The 27067-nt window shown below is 39.6% G+C and overlaps 1 protein-coding gene across 2 annotated transcripts in view; it reads left to right on the top strand.

The window, feature by feature from the left end:
- KCNH1 (potassium voltage-gated channel subfamily H member 1) overlaps window positions 1-27067 on the top strand; it is a 408422-nt gene that overhangs the window by 81567 nt on the left and 299788 nt on the right. Inside the window, exon 6 of one of the 2 annotated variants that reach the window (XM_029229182.1) lies at window positions 12521-12913. In XM_029229182.1, the coding sequence (XP_029085015.1) occupies window positions 12521-12913 (393 nt within the window). Of the gene's footprint in view, window positions 1-12520; window positions 12995-27067 lie in introns of both variants that reach the window. The other variant, XM_029229181.1, reaches the window with a different exon arrangement.

Here is a 27067-nt window from a genome sequence, read left to right as displayed (position 1 = left end):
TTTTTTTTTTTTTTTTTTTTTTTTTTTGCCTGTGAATGTCCTTTTCTCCAGCATCATTTGTTGAAAAGGCTGTCTTTCCTCCACTGAATTGCTTTTTGCGCCACTGTCAAAAATCAGTTGGGCGTTTGTGTGGGTCTATTTCTGGGTTCTCTATTATGTTCCATTAATCTGTGAGTCTATTTTTCTATCAATATCACACTGTCTTTATTACTGTGCTGTATACCAAGTCTTGAAATTGGCTAGACTGATTCCTCCCACTTTATTCTCCTTATCCAAAATCGTTTAGGCTATTCCTGTTTTTTCGCCTTTCCATATAAATTTTAGAATCATCTCATATATATCTATAAAAACTCTTGCTGGCATTTAGGTAGGAATTAATGCTAAACCTATATCAATTTGGAGAGAATGGAAGTCTTTAGTACGTTGAGTCTTCTAATTTATGTGTCTCCATTTATTGATACCCTCTTTGATCTCTTTTATCAGCATGTTTTTTTGTTTTTGGCATCCAAGTTCTGTGCATGTTTTATTATACCTATACTTAAGTATTTTTTTTTAGTGATTATAAATGGTGCTGTATAACTTTGGTCTTCATTTCTAGTATACAGAAATACAATGATTTTTGTATGTTTATCTTGTGTGACCTTGTTGAACTCACTTATTCTAGGAGTTAGTATGTAGATTCCTTGGAATAGTCTATGTACCCCATTATGTCATTTGCAAATCGGGATATTTTTATTTCTTCCTTCCTGATCTGAATGCCTTTTATTCCTTTTCTTTTTCTCTCTTCTTTTCTTTTCTTTTTGCCTATTGCAGTGGCAGTACTATATGGAATAAGAGTAGTGAAAGGTGATACTTTGCCTTGCTCTTGATGTTGAGAAAACTTTCAGTCTTTGACCATTAAATATGATGTTAGCTGTAGGTTTTTTATAGATGCTCTTTATCAAGTTGAAGAAGTTTCCCTCTATTTCCATTTATTTCTGAGTTTTTATCATGAATAGATGTTGAATTTTGTCAAATGCTTTTTCTATTACATTGATTCATTTTTCAGTATTGAATTAGCTTTCCACCCTTGGAATATACCCCACTTGGTCATTCTTTGTATATATTGCTGAATTCTATTTGTTACTATTTGTTAAGAATTTTTGCACCTATATTTATGAGAGATACTGTTCTGTAGTTGTCTTTTTGTACTGTCTTTGTCTGGATTTGGAATCAGGGTAATACTAGCTTCACAAAATGAATTGAGAAGTGTTCCTTCTACTTTTATTTTCTGGAAGAGATTGTGTAGAATTGTTATAAATTCTTTGTTAGATTTTGATACCATTATCCATTAAAACCATCTGGGCCTGGAGATTTCTTTTGGGAGTCTTAAAATTATGAATTCACTTTTCTTACAGTTTATGGGGCTATGAATTGTGGTAGTTTGTGTTTTTCGAGGACCATTTCATCTTAAGTAGTAAAATTTATATGTGTAGAGTTGTTTGTAGCATTCCCTATTATCTTTTGGGTATCTACAGTTTATAGTTGTATCTCCTGTTTCATTCCTGATATTAGTAATTTGTAGCTTTTCTGTCGTCTTTTTTTTTTTTTTTAAGATTTATTTATTTATTTAACTTATTTTTGGCTGCGTCGGATTCCAGTTGCTGGCACGTGGGATCTTTCATTGCGGCGCACAGGCTCTTCGTTGTGGTGCATGGGCTTCTCTCTAGTTGTGGCATGTGGGTTTTCTCTTCTCTAGTTGTGGCGTGCAGGCTCCAGGGCGTGTGGGCTGTGTAGCTGTGGCACGTGGTCTCCAGAGCACAGGCTCCGTAGTTTGCAGCAGGCAGGCTCTCTAGCTGAGGTGTGTGAGCTCAGTAGTTGTGGCGTCTGGGCTTAGTTGGCCTGCGGCATGTGGGATCTTAGTTCCCTGACCAGGGATTGAACCCGCATCCCCCGCATTGTAAGATGGATTCTTTACCACTGGACCACCTGGGAAGTCCCTTTCTGTCTTTTTTTTCTTTTTCAGTCTTGCTATAGGATTTCGATTTTATTTTATTTTATTGATTTTTTAAAACCATTGATTTTCTCTATTGTTTTCCTGTTTTCAACTTCACTGATTTCTGCTCTTATTATTTCCTTCCTTCTGCTTGCTAATTTAGTTTTATTTTGCTCTTTTATGGGTTCTTGATTTGAGACTGCACATTATTGATTTGAGACCTTCTTTTTCCTTATGCAAATATTTAGTGCTATAAATTTCCCTTTCAGTACTGCTTTAGCAGCATCCCACAAATTTTGATATGGTGTATTCTCATTTTCACTGAGTTCAATGTATTTTTAAATTTCCCTTGCATCTTCTTCTTTAGCTCATGGATTATTTAGAATTATATTATTTGGATATTTAGTTTCCAAGTATTTGGATATTTTCCTGTTATCTTTCTGTTATTGATTTCTAGTTTGATTCCATTATAGTCAGAGAATATACCTTGTGTGATTTAAATTCTGTTAAATTTGTCAAGGTTTGTTTTATGGACTAGTATATCATCTATCCTGGAGAATGTTCCAGTGCACTTGAAAAGAATGTGCATTCTGCTCTTGTTGGGTGGAGTATTTTATAAATGTCAATTAAATCCTGTTGGTTAATGTTGTCATTGAGTTCTTCTATATCCTTGCTTACTTTCTTTCTAGTTGTTCTGTCAAAGGTTGAGAGAAGAGTGTTTAGGGTTTGTCTATTTCACCTTTCAATCAGTTTTTTTTTTTTTTTTTTTTTTTTGCGGTACGCGGGCCTCTCACTGCTGTGGCCTCTCCCGTTGCGGAGCACAGGCTCCGGACGCGCAGGCTCAGTGGCCATGGCTCACGGGCCCAGCCGCTCCGTGGCATGTGGGATCTTCCCGGACCGGGGCACAAACCCGTGTCCCCTGCATCGGCAGGCGGACTATCAACCACTGTGCCACCAGGGAAGCCCTCAATCAGTTTTTGCTTCATGTATACTTGGAGCTCTTTTGTTTGGTGCATATACATTAGGATTTCTATATCTTCTTGGAGAACTGACCTTTTTATCATTATGCAATGTGCCTTTCTGTGTCTGTTGTTTAGTTTGGGTAATTTCTATTGTTTTGTCTTTAAGTTCACTGATTCTTTCCTCTGAAAAATTGATTTTCTGTTCTTCAGGCAGTTTGATGTTTTCTTGGTTCTTGGTATAATGACTGACTTTTTGTTGAAATGGGCATTTTGGATATTATGTTATGAGCCTCTGGATCTTATTTAAATCTTTTGCTTTAGGTGACTACTTTTGACACAGATGTGGCAGAGGAGAAATAGGTATCCCCTCATTTCTGCCAGGTTGGGTAGGAGTCCAGGTTTCCAACTCAGCCTCCATTGAAACTTAATGGGGCTCCTTGTTACTGATGGGTAAGAAAAAGAGTTATAGCTCCCCACTAAGGTTACATTGATACCTCTCTGCATTGTGGGGTGGGGGGCCTCATTACTGCTGGGGGGAGGTGAAAGGAAGTCCAGGCTCCCTACTGGGACTTCTTTGGTAATACTCCAGTAGGAAGGAGGTGGAGGCTGGGTGCATCATTACAGCCTCAAGAAGGGGGAGATCTAGGCTTTCTAGTAGGCTTTGCTGACCTGGATGGGAGTTGGATCACAGCTTTTTCTGTAGTGTTTGGACATGGTAGAGTGGTTATTATCTAAAGTTTTCTACCTTTTGAGGCTGTCCCCTTCCCAGTTCTTCTGCTAGAGAGAGTGTGCTTTCGTTGGGACTCTTTTTGTCTGCACTTATTGGTGTTTCCAGGTTGCTCCAAGTCTAGGAATATATGAAGCAAAAAGAAAACCCAGAGAATTCACCACTGTATTATTCCTAGCCAGTTTGCTTTCCTTTCTTCACCTTTCAGAGTCTTCCTATGTTTACTTTATATATAACATCCAGGGCTTTCAGAGGTACTTAGAGGGAGGAATAGGGAAAAGTATGTCTATTCCATCTTTCTGGAAGCAGAAGTCTCATTCAGTTTACTTTTATTTGTTTTATTCTTATAGGTCAATCACTTTTCCTACCTGAGATCTCAGGGCCCAAGTGTCCTTAATCATACTTGTATAAATTCCTTTTCATGGGGGGAGAAATTTAGATCCCAGTTCTTGAAGAGCTCTGCACATTGGTGGGAAGGGTGGAAATAGTTCCCATACCCAACCTGCACACTGAGCCCTCTGTGAACTTATAGCTTTCTTTTGCTCACCTTTAAGGCCTGGGGCCAACCCTAGGGGGACCAGGGATATTCAGATTATTTCATATTCACTAAGGGGTCTTTACCTCTAGAGGAAAAAGAGAAGTTCCCATGACACTAGAGGAAGTTTCACCTAGGGGTTTATAGAAACCTATAAGTGGCACAGAGGAGCAGCTGGGGTGGGATTGGGTGGGGTGGGTCCCTTCCAGCTTGGCCTGGCCTCTAAAAGCAGAGCTTTTTGCCTTTGACTGTAGAGGGTGAAAACCATCCATGATACTTTCTTGGAGCCAAGCTTCTCTGCACTTCATCGTTCGCTAAGTCTGCTTCCTTAAAAGTCTGTTATTTAGAGAAATATAACCTTGATATGGGACAGCATGTGTTTTTAATTCAGCTAGACCTAGTTTGGGATCCTTGTTCCATCTTTTGCTAGCTGTGTGACCTTGAAGTTCAGTCATTCACTTAGAAATCATCCTGTAGTGACTGCTCTGGGCCAGCCACCATGTTGTGTTTTGGGAATAAAGTAATAAGTACCGTTCACTGCTCCCTTTTCTTCACTTTTTAGCCAATAGCAAGTCCAGTTGGTTTTACTTCAAAACTCTATCCAAAATTGGACTACTTTTCTCCATCACCCTTCTTCCCAGGCTTTTATAATAAGTTCCCTGATGCTGTTCTTCCCACTAATCCTTTGCCTCAATTCATTATCTACACAGCAGCCAGGGTGACCTTTCAAAAACATGCATCAGATTATTATTTACATACTTAAGACCCTCCAGTTATACTGAGAATAAAATCCGACACCTCGCCGTGGCCCACTAGGCCCTGTGTGGTCTGGTTTCTGCTTCCCCTCTGAGGTCATCTAGCATCCTTTCCCCCTTCATGGCTTTAGTCACACCTGACTTTTTTCTCTTCCTGAAAATATCAAACTTGTCCTACCTTGGGGTCATTACACCAGTTATCCTCTCTACCTTGAATAATTTTTTATCAAAGTTTGAATGGCTGGTGTCTTGCTTTCATTGAGGTTTTAGTTCAAACACTCTCCTCTTACTTCTCAAGTCACATTCTGTCAAAACACTGTGTGCCCCTCCCCCATCATCTTATTTAGCTCTTCTTACAATTTGAAATTATTTTTATTTGTCTACTAGACTGAGTTCCATGATTTCTGAGAGCAGGAATCATGCTGTTTCCTTCATTGCTGTGTGCCCACTATCTAGAACAATTCCTGGCACTGAGCAATCAATATTTGTTGAGTCAAGTTGCTTTTCTTTTTTTAGTAGAGTGAATTATTTTATTTTATTTTACTTTACTTTATTTTATTTTATTTTATTTTACTGGAGTAAAATGCTTTCTAATGTTGTGTTAGTTTTTGCTATACAATGAAGTGAATCAGCTATATGTATATCCTCTATTTCCTCTCTCTTGGACCTGCCTCCCACCAACCCCCATCCCACCCATCTAGGTCACCACAGAGCACCGAGCTGAGCTCCTTGTGCTATACAGCAGGTTCCCACTAGCTATCTATTTTACACATGGTAGTGTATTTACGTCGAACCTAATCTCCCAATTCGTCCCACCCTCCCCTTCCCCACACCCTGTCCACATGTTGGTTCCCTACACCTACATCTGTATTCCTGCCCTACAAATAGGTTCATCTGTATATGTACCATTTTTCGAGATTCCACATATATGTGTTAATGTACGATATTTGTTTTTCTCTTTCTGGCTTACTTCACTCTGTATGACAGACTGTAGGTCCATCCACATCTGTACAAATGACTCAATTTCATTCCTTTTTATGGCTGAGTAATATTCCTTTGTGTATATGTACCACATCTTATTTATCCATTCATCTATCGTTGGACATTTAGGTCGTTTACATGTTCTGGCTATTGTAAATAGTACTGCAGTGAACACTGAGGTACATGTGTCCTTTTGAATTATGGTTTCTCAGGGTATACACCCAGTAGTGGGATTGCTGGGTCATATGGTAGTTCTATTTTTAGTTTTTTTAAGGAACCTTCGTACTTTTCTCTATAGTGGCTGTATCAATTTACATTCCTACCAACAGTGTAAGAGGGTCCCCTTTTCTCTGCACCCTCTCCAGCATTTATTGTTTGTAGACTTTTTGATATGAGGTGATACCTCATCATAGCTTTGATTTGTTTAATGATTAGAGAAACAAAAATGATTTGTTTAATGATTAGAGAAACAAAAATGATTTGTTTCTCTAATCATTAGTGATGTTGAGCATCTTTTCATGTGTTTGTTGGCCATCTGTATGTCTTCTTTGGAGAAATGTCTATTTAGGTCTTCCACCCATTTTTTGATTGGGTTGTTTCTTTTTTTGATGTTGAGCTGCATGAGTTGTATGTATATTTTGGAGATTAATCCTTTGTCAGTTGCTTCATTTGCAAATATTTTCTCTCATTATGAGGGTTGTCTTTTCATCTTGTTTATGGTTACCTTTGCTGTGAAAAAGCTTTTAAGTCTCATTAGGTCCCATTTGTTTATTTTTGTTTTTATTTTCATTACTGTAGGGAGTGGGTCAAAAAAGATCTTGCTGTGATTTATGTCAAAGAGTGTTCTGCCTATGTTTTCCTCTAAGAGTTTTATAGTGTCCGGTCTTGCATTTAGGTCTTTAATCCATTTTGAGTTTATTTTTTTTATATGGTGTTAGGTAGTGTTCTAATTTCATTCTTTTACATGTAGCTGTCCAGTTTTCCCAGCACCACTTATTGAAGAGGCTGTCTTTTCTCCATTGTATATCCTTGCCTCCTTTGTCATAAATTAGGTGACCATATGTATGTGGATTTATCTCTGGGCTTTCTGTCCTGTTCCATTGACGTGTATTTCTGTTTTTGTGCCACTACCATACTGTCTTGATTACTGTAGCTTTGTAGTATAGTTTGAAGATGGGGAACCTGATTCCTCCAGCTCCATTTTTCTTTCTCAAGATTGCTTTGTCTATTCGGGGTCTTTTGTGTTTCCATACAAATTGTACAATTTTTTGTTCTAATTCTGTGAAGAATGCCATTGGTAGTTCGATAGGGATTGCATTGAATCTGTAGATTGCTTTGGGTAGTATAGGCATTTTTACAATATTGATTTTTCCAATCCAAGAACATGGTATATTTCTTCATCTGTTTATTTCATCTTTGATTTCTTTCATCAGTGTTTTATAGTTTTCTGAGTACAAGTTTTTTGCCTCCTTAGGTAGGTTTATTCCTAGGTATTTTATTCTTTTCATTCCAATGATAAATGGGATTGTTTCCTTAATTTCTCTTTCTTATTTTTTGTTGTTAGTGTATAGGAATGCCAGAGATTTCTGTGCATTAGTTTTGTATCCTGCAACTTACCAAATTCATTGATTAGTTCTAGTACTATTCTGGTGACATTTTTAGGATTCTCTATGTATAGTATCATGTTTTCTGCAAACAGTGACTGTTTTACTTCTTCTTTTCCTATTTGTATTCCTTTTATTTCCTTTTCTTCTCTGATTGCTGTGGCTAGGACTTCCAAAACTATGTTGAATAAGAGTGGTGAGAGTGGACATTCTTGTCTTCTTCCTGATCTTAGTGGAAATGCTTTCAGTCTTTCGCCATTGCGAATAATGTTTGCTGTGGGTTTGTCATATATGACTTTTATTATGTTGAGGTAGGATCCCTCTATGTCCACTTTCTGGAGAGTTTTTATCACAAATGGTGTTGAATTTTGTCAAAAGCTTTTTCTGCATCTATTGAGATGATCATATGATTTTTATTCCTTAGTTTGTTAATATGGTGCATCACATTGATTGATTTGTGTATTTTGAAGAATCCTTGCCTCCCTAGGATAAATCCCACTTGATCATGATGTATGATCCTTTTAATATGTTGTTGGATTCTATTTGCTAGTATTTTGTTGAGGATTTTTGCATCTATATTCATCAGTGATATTGGTCTGTAATTTTCTTTTTTTGTGATATCTGTGTCTGGTTTTGGTGTCAGGATGATGGTGGCCTTGTAGAATGAATTTGGGAATGTTCTTCCTTCTGCAATTGTCTTGGTAGAGTTTGAGAAGGATAGGTCTTAGCTCTTCTCCAAATGTTTGATAGAATTCACCTGTGAAGCTGTCTGGTCCTGGACTATTGTTTGTTGGAAGATTTTAATTACAGTTTCAGTTTCATTACTTGTGATAGGTCTGTTTATATTTTCTAATTCTTCCTGGTTCTGTCTTGGAAAATTGTACCTTTCCAAGAATTTGTCCAATTCTTTGTGGTTGTCCATTTTATTTGCATATAATTGTTTGTAGTAGTCTCTTATAATCCTTTGTATTTCTGCGGTGTCAGTTGTGATTTCTCCTTTTTCTTTTCTAATGTTATTGATTTGTGTCCTCTCCCTCTTTTTCTTGATGAGTCTGGCTAAAGGTTTATCAATTTTGTTTATCTTCTCAAAGAACAAACTTTTAGTTTTATTGATCTTTGCTATTGTTTTCTTCATTTCTATTTCATTTATTTCTGCTCTGATCTTTATGATTTTTTTCCTTCTACTGACTTTGGGTTTTCTTTGTTCTTTCTCTAGTTGCTTTAGTTGTAAGGTTAGATTGTTTATTTGAGGTTTTTCTTGTTTCTTGAGGTGAGATTTCATTACTATAAACTTCCCTCTTAGAACTGCTTTTGCTGTGTCCATAGGTTTGGGGTCATTCTGTTTTTGTTGTCACTTATTTCTGTGTATTTTTTTTACTTCTTCTTTGATTTCTTCAGTGATATCTTAGTTATTTAGTAGTGCACTGTTTAGCTGCCATGTATTTGCATTTTTACAGCTTTTTTTTCCTGTAATTGATTTCCAGTCTCGTAGCATTGTAGTTGGAAAAGCTGCTTGATATGATTTCAATTTTTAAAAATTTACCAAAGCTTGATTTGTGACCCAAGATATGTCTATCATGGAGAGTGTTCCATGTGCACTTGAGAAGAAAGTGTATTCTGCCACTTTTGGGTAGAATGTCCTATAAATGTCAATTAAATCCATCTGATCTGTTGTGTCATTTAAAGCTTCTATTTCCTTCTTTTCTTTTTTTTTTTTTTTTTTTGTGGTACGTGAGCCTCTCACAGTTGTGGCCTCTCCCGTTGTGGAGCACAGGCTCTGCACGCACAGGCTCAGTGGCTGTGGCTCATGGGCCTAGCTTCTCTGCGGCATGTGGGGTCTTCCCAGACCGAGGCACGAACCCATGTCCCCTGCATCAGCAGGCGGACTCTCAACCACTGCACCACCAGGAAAGCCCATCCTTATTTATTTTCTGTTTGGATGATCTGTCCATTGGTGTAAGTGGGGTGTTAAAAGTCCTCTACTATTATTGTGTTACTGTTGATTTCCCCTTTTATGGTTGTTAGCATTTGCCTTATGTATTGAGGTGCTCCTATGTTGGGTGCAAAAATATTTATAATTGTTATGTCTTCTTCTTGGATTGATCCCTTGATCATTATGTAGTGTCCTTCCTTATCTCTTGTAACAGTCTTTATTTCAAAGTCTATTTTATCTGATATGAGTATTGCTACTCCAGCTTTCTTTTGATTTCCATTTGCATGGAATATCTTTTTCCATCCCTTCACTTTCAGTCTGTATGTGTCTCTAGGTCTGAAGTGGGTCGCTTGTAGACAGCATATATATGGGTCTTGTTTTTTATCTGTTCAGCCAGTCTGTGTCTTTTTGTTGGGGCATTTAATCCATTTACATTCAAGGTTGTTATGGATATGTATGTTCCTATTACTGTTTTCTTAATTGTTTTGGGTTTGCTTTTGTGGGTCTTTTCTTCTCTTGTGTTTCTTGCCTAGATTAAGTTCCTTTAGCATTTGTTGTAAAGCTGGTTTGGTGGTGCTGAATTCTCTTAGCTTTTGCTTTGTCTATAAAGATTTTGATTTCTCCATCGAATCTGAATGAGACCCTTGCTGGGTAGAGTAATATTGGTTGTAGCTTTTTCTCTTTTGTCACTTTAAGTATATCCTGCAACTCCCTTCCGGCCTGCAGTTTCTGCTGAAAAGTCAGCTGATAACCTTATGGGGATTCCTTTATATGTTATTTTTTGCTTTTCCCTTGTTGCTTTTAATATTTTTTCTTTGAATTTAATTTTTGTTATTTTGATTAATATGTGTCTTGGTGTGTTTCTCCTAGGGTTTATCCTGTATGGGACTCTCTGCACTTCCTGGAGTTGGGTGACTGTTTCCTTTCCCATGTTAGGGAAATTTTTCACTATAGTCTCTTTTAATGTTTTCTCAGACCTTTTCTTTTCCTCTTCCTCTTCTGGGACCACTATAATTTGAATGTTGGCACGTTTAATGTTGTCCCAGAGGTCTCTGAGATTGTATTCAATTCTTTTTTCTCTATTCTGCTCCTAGGCAGTTATTTCCACCATTCTGTCTTCCAGCTCACTTACTTGTTCTTTTGCCTCAGTTATTTTGCTATTGATTCCTTCTAGTGTATTTTTCATTTTAGTTATTGTGTTGTTCATATCTGTTTGTTCTTTAGTTCTTCTAGATCTTTGTTAAACATTTCTTCTATTTTCTCAATCTGTGCCTCCATTCTATTTCTAAGATTCTGGATCATCTTTACTGTCATTACTCTGAATTCTTTTTCAGGTATGTTGCCTATTTCCTCTTCATTTATTTGGTCTTTTAGGTTTTTACCTTGCTCCTTCATCTGTGACATAGTTTTTTGTCATCTCATTTGTTTTTTGATGGGTGGGATTGTGTTCCTGTCATACTGGTTGTTTGGCCTGAGGCTTTGAGCAGTAGAGTTTGTAGGCTGCTGGGTAGAGCTGGGTCTTTGTGCTGAGATGAGGACCTCCAGGAGACCTCACTCCTATGAATATTCCCTGGGATCTGAGGTTCTCTGTTAGTCCAGTGGTTCGGACTCGGAGTTCCCACCACAGGAGCTCAGGCCTGACCTCCAGCTCATGAACCAAGATCCTGCAAGCTGCGCGGGGCAGCAAAAAAAGAAAACAGGAGCAGAAGAATAACAAAGGGTCAAAAATAAAATAAGATTAGAAAACTAACAGATATGTTAGAAAGAATAAAAAAAGTAAAAATACAGGTGAAACAACAGCTGGAAGGTAAAACAGAAGTATAATAGTAAAAAAGAGGAGGGAAAAAAAAGCTGGAAAAGTCCCTGGCTGTGAGGGGCGGGGCTCAGGCAGGGGCAGGGTTTAGGTGGTGGGAAGGGGCCTGTGCTTAGGACCCACAGGGCTGGAAAAGGCCCCAGTGGGCGGTGGGGGGGCTGGGGGGGACTTAGGCTCAGTGTAGCAGGAGGGGCCCAGGAGTGCCTCTGGCCTTGAATGGCAGAGGATCAGATCCAGGACCCCAGCAGGCTAGACGTGTTTGCCCGCATCCTCTGATCCTGAAGGGCCCCTCCCTGTTGGCCTCTCTTCTTCTTCCCCTCCCTCCCTCCCTCCTATGCCCCTAGGGCTCATGAGGCCAGAGGGGGCCCTGGAAGGCAGAGGACCAGACCCGGAAACCCAACAGGCTTCCTGGGCCGAGTCAGTGGGGGAAACACCCGTGGTGCTTCCCCTGATTCCCTGGTCCTGGAGCGCCCCTCTCGCCCACCTCTTTTCTTCTTCCCTACCCCCACCTCTACGCCCCTAGGACGGACGTGGTCTGGAGGGGGCCTCGGAGGGCAGAGGACCTGGCCCAGGCCCCAGCAGGTTTCCCGAGCCTGATTGGACAGGTGAAATGCTAGGTGCACCCCACCCCCCATCCTCTGAGCCCCCGAGGGTCCCTCCAGGTGTGGGAATCCCTCCCCTCTCCCAGCCACCCCTCAGGGGCGCCTGTCCTGCCCAGCCTCCACTTCTCCTGCCCCCTCGCTCCCTTCCACGCCCTACCAGGTCGCTTGGGGGTTCCTCCTATCTCCTTGGGCATTGAGGTCCCCCACCAGCATCTGGGAGGTGCCCTAGTTGTGGGGAGACGTGAACTCTGCATCCTCCCCCACCACCATCTTGACTTCAGGAACCAAGTTGCTTAATTCTCTTGTGCCTCAGTTTCTCACTTGTCACACAGAATAATAATTGGCTAATAAAACAAGGTTGTGTTTAGAATTAAGTGAGATAATACTTGTATGTGGAGTACTTAGTACAATGATTGGCTCACAGTAAGCTGAATAACAGTGTTTTATTGTTTCATATGATTGATTATATTACAATGTTCAATTCCATTCTGCCATAGTCCTTTGGTACCTGTTCTTGCATCTAATGATCCGTCTGGAGTGTTATGAGTATTCGGCTCTGACAGATACTGACTGGTTTGATGCTGACAGTGAAATCCTAACTTAGTTCTCTCTTGGACATTTTTTTCTGTACAGGTTCTGCAGCTGGGCTCAGACATCCTTCCCCAATACAAGCAAGAGGCACCAAAGACTCCCCCTCACATCATCTTACATTATTGTGTTTTCAAGACCACGTGGGATTGGATCATCTTGATCTTAACCTTCTATACAGCCATCCTGGTCCCTTATAATGTCTCCTTTAAAACCAGGCAGAACAACGTGGCCTGGCTGGTTGTGGATAGCATCGTGGATGTTATCTTTCTGGTGGACATTGTGCTGAATTTTCATACCACTTTTGTTGGACCAGCTGGGGAGGTGATTTCCGACCCCAAACTCATCCGCATGAACTATCTGAAGACGTGGTTTGTGATTGACCTTCTGTCCTGTTTGCCATATGATGTCATCAACGCTTTTGAGAACGTGGATGAGGTTAGTGCCTTTATGGGTGATCCAGGGAAGATTGGTTTTGCTGATCAGATTCCACCACTCCTGGAGGGGAGAGAGAGTCAGGTACATCCCTCAAATCTCAGACCTTGTTGTCATGTCTTTAAATTAATTGTGGGTGGTCAACAGAAGAGTAATTAAATGGGTGGGAACTAGCATGACTGATGTCTGGAACATAGGGAGCATGATGCTTGATTGATATCCTCGCCTGGTGTTTTTGTCCTTTGGAGGTTTGGAGGCCCTGCATGTCAGTGGATGGATGTGGAGGAGACCAGAGGCTTCCTTCTTATTCCATGTGGAGTGCAAGCCACTGGCTTGGGTGGTGGGGCTGCAGAAGCAGGCATGCATTGCCATTGCATTGATGAATCTTTCACTTGGTATACGATTGCTGAATGCCTACTTACTGATTACTCTCATTATGGGGACTTTTCTATTATCTACTGCTGACCTTTGGCTGTTTGAAAGCTAATTAACTCTTGGCAACAGGGATGGTACTCTCCTCCAAGTTTGCTTGCGTTTTTTCTCATTTTCCTTCTTTCTTTCTTTCTTTTTTGGTAAATGTTGGGAAAGAATGAGTTGTTTCTTTGCTGAAATGAGTTTTGGAGGTGACCAATGGCGTTCAATTGTCCATGCTCTCCATTGCCTAAATTTGCTGAGGTAGTCAGTCTGTGGTTAAGCCTGGCTCTTGTGGCTAAGAGGAGTACTGCTACTGGATTACCCTGCTGTGGGTTGTTAGTCCTACAGGCCATGGAAGGAATTAAAAGAAGATGAATGCTCTGTAAATGTGCTGGAATCAAGACATGCTTAAACAGTCACTGAATGGGTGCCTAGGACATGTTGCAGCAGGAAGGGGCCACTGGGCTGGTTAAAGTGATTTTCTCCTTTGAAAAAGCAAGGATGTAACGTCATGGCAAAGGAAAATGTCAGGTTCTTAATCTAGTTTAAGTGTTCTATGGAAATTGTTCTTCCTTTTTCCTACTCTTCAGTTGACGCTTTAGATGGCAGTACACCTGGTAAGTCTTCAGCCTAGGATAGCAGCGGCCCTCATTGCCTCAGGTTACAGAGGGTCCCAGAGGTCTCTATCCAGCTGGACTGCTAACTGGGTGGGTCATCAGGAAGCCATCGGGAGGCTGAGTTGAGGCAAGATACACTCTCAGGGCTAAATGGCTAGTGGGACTCAGCCTTGAGAGAGTTGGAGGGAACAGCCAGCTTCCTGCCAGGATAACAAAACCTGCCAGTGACTAGATGTCTTGCTGGTGGCATAATGATGCCTCTCTGCCTTCAGATCAGTACCAGCAGTGGGCAAGGACTCCAGCCCCTTCCTCTGTGAGGACCCAACTACCTACTACTTTTCTCTCCAGTGAAGAGGAGCTGAGGTTCAGATGCTCCAGACTCAGAACAACCCCTGCTTTCATCTGTGTGGTGTGTTTTAATAGACTTTAAAATCCCAAGGAATAATTCTCTGAGTGGCTTGTGTGGATTTTTTAGGGAGATTAAATGAGTCGAGACTGATCATTTACAAGAGAAAAATCGTCCCTAAAGTGAATGTTGGGATTCTTAAATGTGAATTTTAGTACATGTTGGGAATGATATTTTTCACTGTGAGCACATTTCTAGAAATTTTTATGTTAGTTAGTGAGGAAAATATGATCATTTTGGCTTAGATAATTCAACTGATGATTTCAACCTAAAAGAGCTTCTTATACACATATGGGAAATGAAATTTAACTTTAAAAAAAGTGAGTTTTTAAAATAAGCCATTTGCTATTTATAGCAATGGCATTAAAATTTTACAGATAAATAGAACAGTTCTTCGGCTTCCACAGTTTCTTATTAAACACTGGCAGAGCTGTAAACACATATGTGAATGTGTCAAGATTACCTAGTAGGTTAGCAGAGCAGAGAGCTTCTTCCTAGGCTCTGTGTATGTTGGGCTGGAATTCCTTTGCCATTAACTGTGAATACCCTGACGTGGTTTCTGATTTCCAGATTCATGAAATAGATTGTAGGTAGGAAAATCATAATTTCTCTGTAGCTTTCTATTTGGCAAAGGGTTTAGCATCAAAGCTCTTACTACCATTTCTTGATGATAAATAATAATATGAATATTAGGGCATTCTAGCTATGATTTGCTTCTGTAAAGTCTTGTTTTTATATTTAGTAGCTCCTTTTAAAGCTTTGGCTCACACCTGAAATAATGCCTTTCCATGACAACTGTGGTGGAGTTGGGGAAACACGAGGAAACTGAAGATTTGCCTGCTGGTCCTCTTGTTCTCAACTCTTAAGACAGCTGGGAACCTTGTGCATGTCATTTAGCCTTTCTGGGTTACAGTTTTCCTAGCTACATCTTAGGGATGATACTACCTTACCTGCCTGAAGGCGTGGCATTTGGGTGGTGGATTTTGAGTTCCCTGCCAGCTGCAAAATCTGGTGAGTTCTAAAATCTCTTTTGTGTTAGTCTCACCTCCAGACTGACTATAAAAATGAGAGACCCAGCCCCCTGACCTCCTACCTTTTGTGGGAGTTGGAGGAAAGTGGGGTAGGATGGGGACATTTAGCAGACCTATTGGAGATCAGAGCCCAGTTGAAGTATCATGTGGTTTAACCCTCTTGACTCACAAATAACCCAGAGGATATGACTCACTCAGGATGGTGTAGCAAACCATATGGTCACAGTAATGAGTCACCTTCTGACTCTTCTCTGTTCTAATAGTGACAGATTTGATAAAACAGGGACCAAACACTGAAGGATACTGTTGAGTCAAAACTGACCAAGAAGCTCCTGATGTGTGTGGCTCACCTGTTAGCTTCGTTGTCGTGAGTGGGAGGTTGGGTGTTAGGTACGGGGAGGTGGGCAGCTGCATTTTCCCCAAGGCAGCTGGGTTGGTGACGAGATGGGCAGGTTAAGATACTCACCAAGGGACAGACCCAGCACCATTTTCCAGGTACAGGCCTTTTTGTTAAAAGGCACCATTAAATCAGTGAGCATGAAGGGCTGGTGGGGCTAAGAGGAGGTTGGGGAGCCTGTGAAGGGCACCTATCTGTTGTCTACATTCACCATATGCTGTCTTCTTATCCACACTCTGCTGTGAGGTTGCTCCTCTAATATTGCAGCTCCCTCGGCTCTAAGCCCTTCCTCTAAGAGAGCGTGGGGAGAAATAGGAAATTATTGATTCATTTCTCATAAAAATTACATGGAGCTGCCCTCACTCTGGTGTCTTCCTAATTATGCCAATGGAATTGTGTCTCAGTGGAGACCACCAGGGAAGAGGGGAATGAGCAGCGGGGGCTTTGCCATCTGTGTGTGTGGGGGTTTAGGGTGTGGGCATGGGTGTTGAGGTGGAGGCTCTTAGAGTGAAAGGATCGGACCCTCCCCAGCCTTGGGTCAAGAAGTTAGGTTCGATTGCGAAAGCCAACAATTGTGAACTCGGCCTTGTGGATGTAGCCCGTCTCCATGATTTAAGCCACACGGATGATCCCTTTGGGCCAGCTTGGTTCGCTTATGTAGGTGGCCTACATTTTCGTCATTCTCCAGTCTGTTGGTAATCTGTTTTGGAGGCAGTTCGTGAAAATGTTTGCGTATCAGTTAAGCTGGTGAGAGGACAAAAGGTCTGAAAATGGAGTGGACGAAAGCTAGGAAGGGGTATGCCGAAGCAAAAGTCCAATGAGTCTCTCTCAAGCACTTAGCGGATTTTGGCCTGGTATGCTTTATGCCTTAAGTATGGAATTATTAGTCACAAAACATATTCCCTCTCCTAAGGAGACCTTATTGTTTATGGCCATTGGAGGACGGAAGTGCAAAGAGGAGAACGGAGCCAACGGTGCCATCTCCCAGGTCACAATTCTGGTGCCTTGGGGCCAAGAGCTTCCTTCTTTCCCTGACTCTGTAACCTCGGACAGCAACACCACTAGCTAGTGGTGGCCACAGCTGACACTTGCCAAGGGCACACAGAGGATGCTCAGCCAGAGCAGGACAGGACTAGATGTGCTGATGGAAAGATCAGCAGCTTCCCTTTATCTAGTGCATCGAACTTTCCAAAATCCTTCCACACAGATTATCTTTTTTATTATCGAAATGTGGTTGATGTACAATATCATGTTAGTTTCAGGTATATTCCATAGTGACTTGACATTTGCAAACATTACAGAACGTTCACCTGTGCTAAAGTCTAGTAACCATCTGTCCCCATACAAAGTTATTAACATATTATTGATCATATTCTTTGTTGCACAGATTATCCCTGTTTTAGATCTGTGGTGGTAAAAAAAAAACGCACTGAACTGGGAGGAAGGCGGTTTGTCAGCTAGGTGTGACCGCCACCCAGCTGTGCAAACTTACGGAAGTCATTTCATCTCCTTGGACTTTGCTTACCTCACCTGTAGGATGGTCCATTTCAGCTGTAACCTTCAGTGGCTCTAGGGCAGGTATTGTCCCTGCTTCGCAGATGAGGGGAAAGGACCAGGTTGTCCAGGGAGTTGAAACTGGACTCTGGTCTCCTGACTGCTAGATCTGTGCTTTACCCTGCCACTCATGCTGCCTCATTGGAAATTTGGAGACAGAGTGAGCCACGCTGTGTGTTTCATTCCTCAAGTCCCTGTCTCTGAATCCTTCCCTGGCCTGGCCCCTTCCGCACAGCGCCTCCCCCGCCACCCCCACGCCGACCTCCGCAGCTGAGGGGTGAGAGGTTTGGGCGGTCAGCCTGAGTGACCCTAAGCTGAGGTCGCTGGTGCATGTGTGTAGGGCCGGACAGTGAGCATGGGGTCGGAAGTGACTCCACAGGCTGGTTGCCCGCCCTGCTTCTCTCTCCTTGGCAGGTGGGCACCCCTCTGGGTTCTACTAGGATCACTATTACCTATGATTTCCTCATCACTGATGCTGAAAGCAAATTGGACCCATGTACCTTGCTCATCCTACTGATTTGTAGTTTTCAGGCCTTACCTGTGGCTTCTATTTAGGTAGATGGATACCGTTTGAGTTCTCACACAGGTGACGCCTCTGCTGTCCAGCTGCAAGTCATGAGATGACCAGGACTTTTCTTTCCTGGACTTCCAGCAATACAGGCAGTCCCCGTGTCTTGTCATAGCAGTTATTTTTCAGAGCAGTTTTAGGTTTACAGAGAATAGAGTAGAGTAGAAAGACCACCTTTGCCACCCGCAGTTTCCCTATTATCAACATCTTGCATGAGGGCGGTATGCTTATTATGGCCAATACTGATGCATTATTATCAGCGAAAGTCTATAGTTTCCATTAGGGGTCACTCTTTGCAGGATACATTCTATGGGTTTTTGACAAATGGAGAATGACATGTGTCTACCATTGTGTGTCACACAGAGTAGATTCACTGCCCTAAAGATCCTCTGTGCTCCACCTATTCATCCCTCCCTCCCCGCTCACTCTTGGCAACTACTGATCTATTTACTGTCTCCATCATTTTGCCTTTTCCAGAATGTCCTAATGCTGGACTCATACAGTATGTAGCCTTTTCAGATTGGCTTCTTTCACTTAGAAATAAGTACTTAAGGTTCTTCTGTATATTTGGGGGGCTATCAGAGAGCATATTTCTTTTTATTTTTGAATAACATTCCATTGTATGTATGTACCATAGTTTGTTTATTATTTCATAATAGAAAGTAAAAAACCCCACTGCTGATAGCATTGGTTATTTAAGCTTGATCAGCACAGGTCTGGTCTTGGGATTTCCTCCTTCCGTGATCCCTTGGACATGGAGATTGGGGAGGAGCTGAGACACTGGCATGCCGACCAGCCCACCTCAGCAGCCTGTGGTATCTCCTGGGTAAAACCCGAAAACGTTTAACTCAAGTTATTATGTCTAGTAATACAACAGACAGAAAAATGAAATTGTATTATAGTATCCTCACATTTCATACTGTTTTCCTTGGCATTTCTATCTTTTCTGTTTGTGCTGAGTATTTCTACCATACATTTATTTTGGCAAAAAGAGGACAAAACCAGACACCCTGTAATTTTCATCTAAGTGTCTCATTCGTGGGAGGAAGTGTTGTTCTTGGGTGTGTTTCTCTTCTGATGATCAGGACTTATCAGCAGTGCCCGGTGGCTGAGGTCTGACTTCAGTGATGTTATCAATGTCACTACTGTCCCCATGCTGGCAATATTGTCATCTCTCCTCTCTCACCTGTGAGGGCAAGCCGGCATAGAAATTTTCCTCTTAGTTTAATTTAAAAAAATCAGTCTTCTTCCTGACTTGAGCTTACAGGAGCTGTGAGCTCAACGATTGTGTCAAGGATTGTGGAGGTTCCATGCCTCTTGTTCAAGCAGAGGCTTCAAACAGAAGAGCAGGCTGTAGGCACTGTACCCTACACAGTCACCTGAATCAAGATCACCCTAGGTGCGTGTGTGGGGACCAGGGAAGTGGCTGGGGGGCATTTTTAATGGGAGGAAGTTGATCCTGGGTGGCTTCCCGGAAGCAGTGATTTACTATGAGACTGTGATTCCAGAGTTTAAAAAAAAATGTAAAAACTTAATGATGCTCCAAAAGCATTGCACTTTGGAGCAAAACAGACTCAGCTGATGTGCCTGATTCCCCTCTGCTCTCACATTGTCTGTTTTCTCCCAGGCTCCTTTTTGGCCAACCCAAGTTCTACTCTTAATTCTCCACCAACTTTTCTTGGAATCTTGTTTAGGGTGTTCCTTCTTTAAAGAAAACGTATTGACTTAGGTGGTAGGGGATCGGGATACAACTCTTCAATTTTCTCCCAGTCTAGTGGGGACCACTGATAATAAACACCAATAGAGGATGTGAGAGGGGTCAGCTCAGGGTGTTACGTCTTACTATCGAGGAGCATTTAGCCTATCGAGAGAATCTAGGAAGGCTTCCTGGGAGGAGATGACTGGGGTTAGTCTGGTGAGGAATAAGGAGGGCAGTCTTGTAAGAGGAGAGATTGTGTGCAGAGGGAAGCGCTCTTGGGGACTAGCAAGGCATTCATTACGTCCAAAGCAGAGAGTCAGCATTGGGGGACAGAAGAAAGTTGAGAGTAGGAGGCAAGATCCAGTGATATAGAATCCCAGGGTCTTGCCAAGGAGTTTACATTTTGTTATGTGGGCAAAAAGAAACCATAGAGGGTTTTCATTAGATGATCTTATGATTGATTTTGATTTTTGGAAGTGCACCCAGACAACAGTGGTGTGAATGAGAGGGAAATGACGAGTGTCTCCACTTCCCCTCCTCTTGTTCTGTTGATCCTCCTGCAATCAGGCTGATACCTCCACCCCGGCACTGAGCCTTGGTCATATTTCAAGTGATTGTGCATGTTTAGAGTTATTTTTGGACCCTATTCTGTTCCACAGTACTGTTAACATCAGTACTACACTGTGTTAATTGGCGTAGCATAATAGTAAATATTAATCAGTTACTGCCTTTGTTCTTTTTCTTCAAGGCTGCTATGTCTGTTCTAGGATCTTTGTACATACATTAAAACTTAGAGTCAATTTCCACCCAAACCAAAAAATAAAAATAAAAAAAATAAAAGGCCTGTAGGGATTTTGAGTGGGATTATATTGAATCTAAAAACCAATTTAGAGAGAATGAAAATCTTAATATTGAGTTTTCCAGTTCATGACCTTTGACCAGCCATATGTTTAGGTCTTCTTTAATTTCTCTTAGCAATATCTTGTAGTTTTCAGTGTCAAGGTCTTAACACACTTTTTTTTTTTATTGTTGTTGTTAAACTTATTCCTAGATACCTGATTTTTTGGTGCTTTGTCAGTGGGATTTAAAAACTTCTTGTTTTTAATTGTTTATTGTTAGTATAAACCATTTTATTTACCAACTTTGCAGCAAAGTTACCAAATTTGCTTATTAATGTGAATATTTTGTAGGTTCTTTTGGATTTTTATATACACAATTATGTCTTTGTGAATAAAAAAAATTTATTTATTTATTTTCCAAAGTCTTTACCTTTTATTTCTTTTTCTTGAATTAGTGCTGGCTAGGATCTCCAATGAGATGAATGGAAGTGGAGATAATAGACATCCTCGTCTTCAGGAGAATATGTTCAGTATTTCATCATTAAGTATTTAGTTGACTAATTGTTTTTACTTTGTGAATACTCCTTATTAGGTTAAGAAAGGTCTCTTTATATTCCTAGTTTTATGAGAATTTTTATCATTAACAAGTTTTAAATTTTACCAAATACCTTTTATGCATTTATTGAAATGGTATGTTTTTCTCCCCTTACTTTTGTTCATGTGGTGAGTTATGTTGATTGACTTTTGAATGTTGTATTAGCCATGCATTCCTGGAATAACTCCTACTTGGTCATGAGAGATTGTCTTCTTTTATATAATTGCATATGATTTTCTAATATTTAGCAATGTTGTATCTATGTTCATGAGAGATATTGGCCTTTCATTTTTTTTTCTTTGTGATGTCCTTGTCAGGGGTGATACACAGGGGCGTGTACCTTCTTCCACTGTCTCTGAAAGAATTTTTGTAACATTGGTAGTACTTATTCCTTAAATAATTCATCAGTGAAGCTGTGTGGCTCTGAAATTTTCTTTGTGGGAAGATTTTAAATTATGATTTCAATTTCTTTAGCAGATATAGGACTATTCAGATATTCTTTTTTTTTTTTTCTTGTGTCGGTTTTGCATTGTTGAAGATTTAACCATTTAATCTAGTGTGCCAAAGTTTTTGGCAAGAAGTTATATATAATATACAGTTATTCTTTTTTAAATGTTTGTTGGATCTACAGTGATTTTCTCCATTTATTCTTCATTGGTCATTTGAATCTTATCTCATTTGGTCAGTTCATTATGGTCAGTTGTGGTAGTGTTTTGTTAATTTTATTAATCTTTTAAAAGAACCAACTTTTGACTTAGCTAATTGTCTGTTTTCTGTTTCATTGATTTTTGTTCTCATTCTTATTTTCCTTTTTTATACATTTTGTTTGGATTTAGTCTGTTTTTCCTCCTAGCTTACTGGGATGAAATCTTTGATCATTCAAGCAAAGATTTAATATATGAATTTAAAGCTATTTTATCCTCTAAAGACTTTTTAAAGGCATCCCAGAAATTTTAATGTCATAATCCCATTATTTAAGTTCAATATACTTTCTTATTTCCACTGTGATTTCTTTTATTTAAAAGTGTGTTGCCTAGGGCTTCCCTGGTGGCGCAGTGGTTGAGAGTTCTCCTGCCGATGCAGGGGACACGGGTTCGTGCCCTGGTCCGGGAAGATCCTGCATGCCACGGAGCAGCTGGGCGTGTGAGCCATGGCTGCTGGGCCTGCGCGTCCGGAGCCTGTGCTCCGCAACGGGAGAGGCCACAGCAGTGAAAGGCCCGCGTACCGAAAAAAAAAAAAAAAAAAAAAGTGTGTTGCCTAATTTCTAAATATTTGATAATTTTCTAGTTATCATTTTATTATTGACTTCTAGATTAATTCCTTAGTAGTAAGAAAATATATGATTTTAATTCTTTGAATTTTGTTAAGACTTGCTTTATGGCTCAGTATCTGGTCTATTTTGGTAAATATATTTTATGAATTTACAAAAATGTATTTTGCAGTTGTTGAGTGTTGTATTCTCTATATGCTGATTAGGTCAGGTAGATTAATAGTTTTAAAAATTGTCTATATTATTACTAACTTTTGTCTGCTTGTTCTATCACTTATGGAGAGAGGTTTGTAAAATCTTCAACTGTGATTGTGAAATTGTTTATTTCTCCTCTCAGTTCTATTGATTTTTGCTTCATATATTTTTAGAGCTATGCTGCTATACGCATACACATGTAGGATTGTTGTGTCTTCCTGTGAATGGGTCCTCTTGTTATTATGAAATATTCCCATTTTTATTTAATAATGCATTATATGCATTATGCATTTTTATTATAATGCATTTTAAAATGCATTTATGTTTGTCTGATATTAATATAGACATCAACTTTTTTTTAGATAGTGTTTGCATTGCATGCCTTTTTCCATCCCTTTCCTTTAAGTTTCTTGTGTCCTTATTTTTAAAGGATTTTTTTTTGTAAATAAATAGCAAAGGATTGGGTCTTTTTATTTTTTGAAAATCTGGTCCATCAGTATTTGCCTTATATTGATAGTTGGAATATTTAGTCCGCTTATTTTTTATCATAAGTGTTGCTATCATTGGGTTTTAGTTTACCATCTTGCTATTTGTTTTCTATTTCTCATACCTGTTTTTAGGTTCCTTTATTCCTCCTTTTCTACCTTCTTTGGATTAACCAAGTATTTGTTTATTATTCCATTTGATTTTCTTTCAGTATTTTTTTAAAGACTTTTTTTTAAAATGTGCATGTACCATTCTTTTATATACATAAATTAATTAATTAATTTTATTTTGGCTGTGTTGGGTCTTCATTGCTGCGTGCAGGCTTTCTCTAGTTGCAGCGAGTGGGGGTTACTCTTCATTGCAGTGTGCAGGCTTCTCATTGCGGTGGCCTCTCCTGTGGAGCATGAACTCTAGGCATGTGGGCTTCAGTAGTTGTGGCTCGTGGGCCCTAGAGCACAGTAGTTGTGGCGCATGGGCCTAGTTGCTCCATGGCATGTGGGATCCTCCTGGACCAGGGATTGAACCCGTGTCCCCTGCATTGGCAGGTGGATTCTTAACCACTGCACCACCAGGGAAGCCTTTAAAGACTTTTAAAAAAAAATTTTATTTATTTTTGGCTGCATTGGTCTTTGTTGCTGCACTTGGGCTTTCTCTAGTTGCGGCGAGTGGGGGCTAGTCTTCGTTGTGGTGCGTGGGCTTCTCATTGTGGTGGCTTCTCTAGTTGCAGAGCATGGGCTCTAGGCACGTGGGCTTCAGTAGTTGCAGCATGCGGGCTCTAGAGTGCAGGCTCAGTAGTTGTGGTGCACGGGCTTAGTTGCTGCGTGGCATGTGGGATCTTCCCGGACCAGGGATCGAAGCCGTGTCCCCTGCATTAGCAGGCATATTCTTAACCACTGTGCCACTAGAGAAGTCCCCTTTCAGTTTTTTAGTTGTATCTTTTTGTAGTTTTCTTTTTGTGCTTACTGTAGAGATTACAGTTGCCTTCAACACATATTAAAAGCTATTTAAATTAGTACTTTTACCACTTTTCAAACAACATAAGATCTTTAAAACAGTTTAATTTTATTTCACCTCCTTCTTGCCCTTTGTGTTATTTTTGTTATAACCCTACAAGTCTTTATTATCATTATTGCTTTAAATAGTCAATATCTTTTGTATTTGTATTCATGCATTTTTTTACTCTTCCCTTATTTCATGTTTACTTCTGGGATCATTTTTCTTTCAGCCTAAAGATCTCCCAGTTTTTTTCCATAGTGCACTTCTTTTGGTGATGAACTTTTTAATCATTTATTTGAAATATCTTTATTCTGCCATATTTTTCCTGGGCATAAAATTATTGAACATAAAAGGTTTACTTTTTACTTTTACCTTTGAGCAGTTTAAATATGTTATTGCTTCTGATGAGAATTCAGATGCCATTCTATTATTATTCTCCTGAATGTAATTTTTCTCCCCCCTGAGACTTCTTTTAAAAATTTCTCTTTATTTTTTGTTTTCAACATTTTGACTCTTAAGTTCCTAGGTGGGCTGTTTTTTCTTTCTTTCTTTTTTTTTTTTTATCTTGCTTCATATTTGCTGAGCTTCATGAAGTTGTGGATTGATGACTGTTATAATTTCGGAAAAATCTTAGCTCTTCTGTCTTCGTATAATACTTCTGCTCTATTCTCTCTCTTCTTTCCTTTTAGGACTCCAATTATATCAATTTTAGGATTGTTTGACTATATTCTACATGTCTCTTATGTTTTGTTCTGTTCTTTTTTCTTTTTTCTATCTGCTGATTCGAGCTGACTAATTTTTGTTGACTTATTTTCTAATGCATGAATTCTATCTTCTGTTTTGACCAGTATTCTGTTAAACCCATCCAAATAGTTCGTAATGTCAAATATAGTTTTCAATTCTAGAATTCCTATTGGATTCCTTTTTTCCTTTTGTGACAGGTTGAGATATAATTCATATACCATAGAATTCAACCTTTAAAGTGTACAATTCGGTGGTTTTTAGTATATTCACAGAGTTGTGCAACCATGACCAAAAAAAATTAATTGTGGTAAAATATACACAACATAAAATTCACCATCTTAACCATTTTTAAGTGTACAATTCAGTAGCACTAGTGCATTCACATTATTGTGCTACCTTCACTACCATTCATCCACAGAACTCTTTGCGCCTTGCAGCATTGAAACTCTGTACCTATTAAACAATAACTCCCTATTCCCTCTCCCCCTAGCCTCTGGTAACTACCATTCTTCTTTCTGTCTCTATGAGTTTGACTACTCTAAGTACCTCATATTGGAATCATGCAGTAGCTGTCTCTTTGTGATTGGCTTTTTTCACTTAATGTCTCCAAGGTTAATCCATGTCATAGCATGTGTCAGAATTTCCTTTTTAATGGCTGAATAATGTTTCATTGTACAGATATACCACATTTTAATGCATTCATCTGTCAATGGAACTTGGGTTGCTTTCACTTTTTGGCTATTTTGAATAATGCTGCTGTGAACATGGGGGTACAAATATCTACTCAAGTCCCTGCTTTCAGTTCTTTTGCTATATACCCAGAAGTAGAATTGCTGGATCATATGGTACTTCTATGTTTAATTTTTTGGGAAACTGCTATACTGTTTTCCACAGAGGCTGCACCATTTTACATTCCCACCACCAATACATAAGGGTTCCAATTTCTTCTCATCCTTGCCAACAATTGTTATTTTCTGTATATAGCCATCTTAACAGGTATGAGCAGACATCCTAATGGGTGAGAGGTGGCATTTGATTCCTTTTATAAAAAACAGATGTTCTTTACTAGTTTTTCTTCTTCCTCATACATTTAAATACAGGCAGAGGAAAGTATTCAGAGAGGTAGGAAGTGAGAATATTGAAAGTTATAGAAGCCGCTGGAAGATGAAGTTGTAGCACAGGAGGAATGACCTGCTGAAAGGCCCTTCTGGACTCCTATGTGCTGAAACTCTGTACCTATTACAGAGTTTGGGTTACGTGGATTGCAGAAGGCTTCCTATGGTGGGGGGGGGACTATTTGGGAAGTGATTGGAAGAGGGGTGGAACTCTGATGTTGGGGAAAGGAAAAGGACCATATGAGCTTGGGAAAAAGTAAGCACAAGGCATTGCACGTGGGGCTGAAAGAAACAGGAGATTTAAAAATTTTTTTTTTTTTTGGTTTGGTCTCTATTTGTGAAGTAAGACAAATGTTAGTGAAAAATTAGCTGGACTAGTCACTTATTAGTAACTTTCTTAACTTAAGTGAAACTGTGAAAAGCAATAGGAAGTCCACGATCTGGCTCTAACTGGTGAGAACACTGGTGGTCTGAGGTGGAGCTGTGCAGACAGCTTATGATTTCTTCCTATGTTATATTGTGATGTTTAACTCTGGAGTCCACATATGTTAGCTTATAAGAAAGAGTGCTTTAGGCTTCAGAGGAGAAATATTCTGTTTCAAGGATGTGCTTCCATGGGAAGCCAGACTATTAGCTAAATTTGAAAGCCTCTGGACAATTTTCAGAAAAAGAATTCTTTTATTTCAATTGTTTTACATGTTACCTGTAAAAATTTAAAAAATATAGATGAAGAAATAAAGATCACCTATAATTTTCTCTCATTGTTAACATTTTGGTATATATTGTTTGAAGTCTTTTTTTTTCCTTGGAATACATGCATATATATGTTTACATATATTTTATTAAAATGGAATTAAACTCTGTGTAGTGAGTTATAACCCATTTTATTGTCTAAACAATAGGTTTTATCTTTCTATGACATTAAATATTCTTTTACAACATGAATTTAAGTAATTAAATGATAGTCTGTTGTATGGACATATCATAATTTAATTAGTGTTTGACATCTAGGTAATCCCTCCTCCTTTTTTTTTTTTTTTTTACTTTTTTAATCATAATAAACAAGCCACAGAGAATATCTTTATAAATAAATCTGTATCACATTCCTGATTATTCATTTTCTTATTCTTTTTTTATTGTGCAGTACAACATACATAGGAAAGTACTCAAAGTAGAAATATGCTTCTTGATGAATTCTTACAAAGTAGGCATGATGTGGCCATCATCAAGG

This window comes from Monodon monoceros, unplaced genomic scaffold (genome assembly GCF_005190385.1).
Source record: "Monodon monoceros isolate NGI ecotype Baffin Bay Population unplaced genomic scaffold, NGI_Narwhal_1 Super_Scaffold_18, whole genome shotgun sequence".
NCBI lineage: Eukaryota > Metazoa > Chordata > Mammalia > Artiodactyla > Monodontidae > Monodon > Monodon monoceros.
Note: the sequence above shows the minus strand (reverse complement) of the source record. Positions and strands in the feature narration are given on the sequence as shown.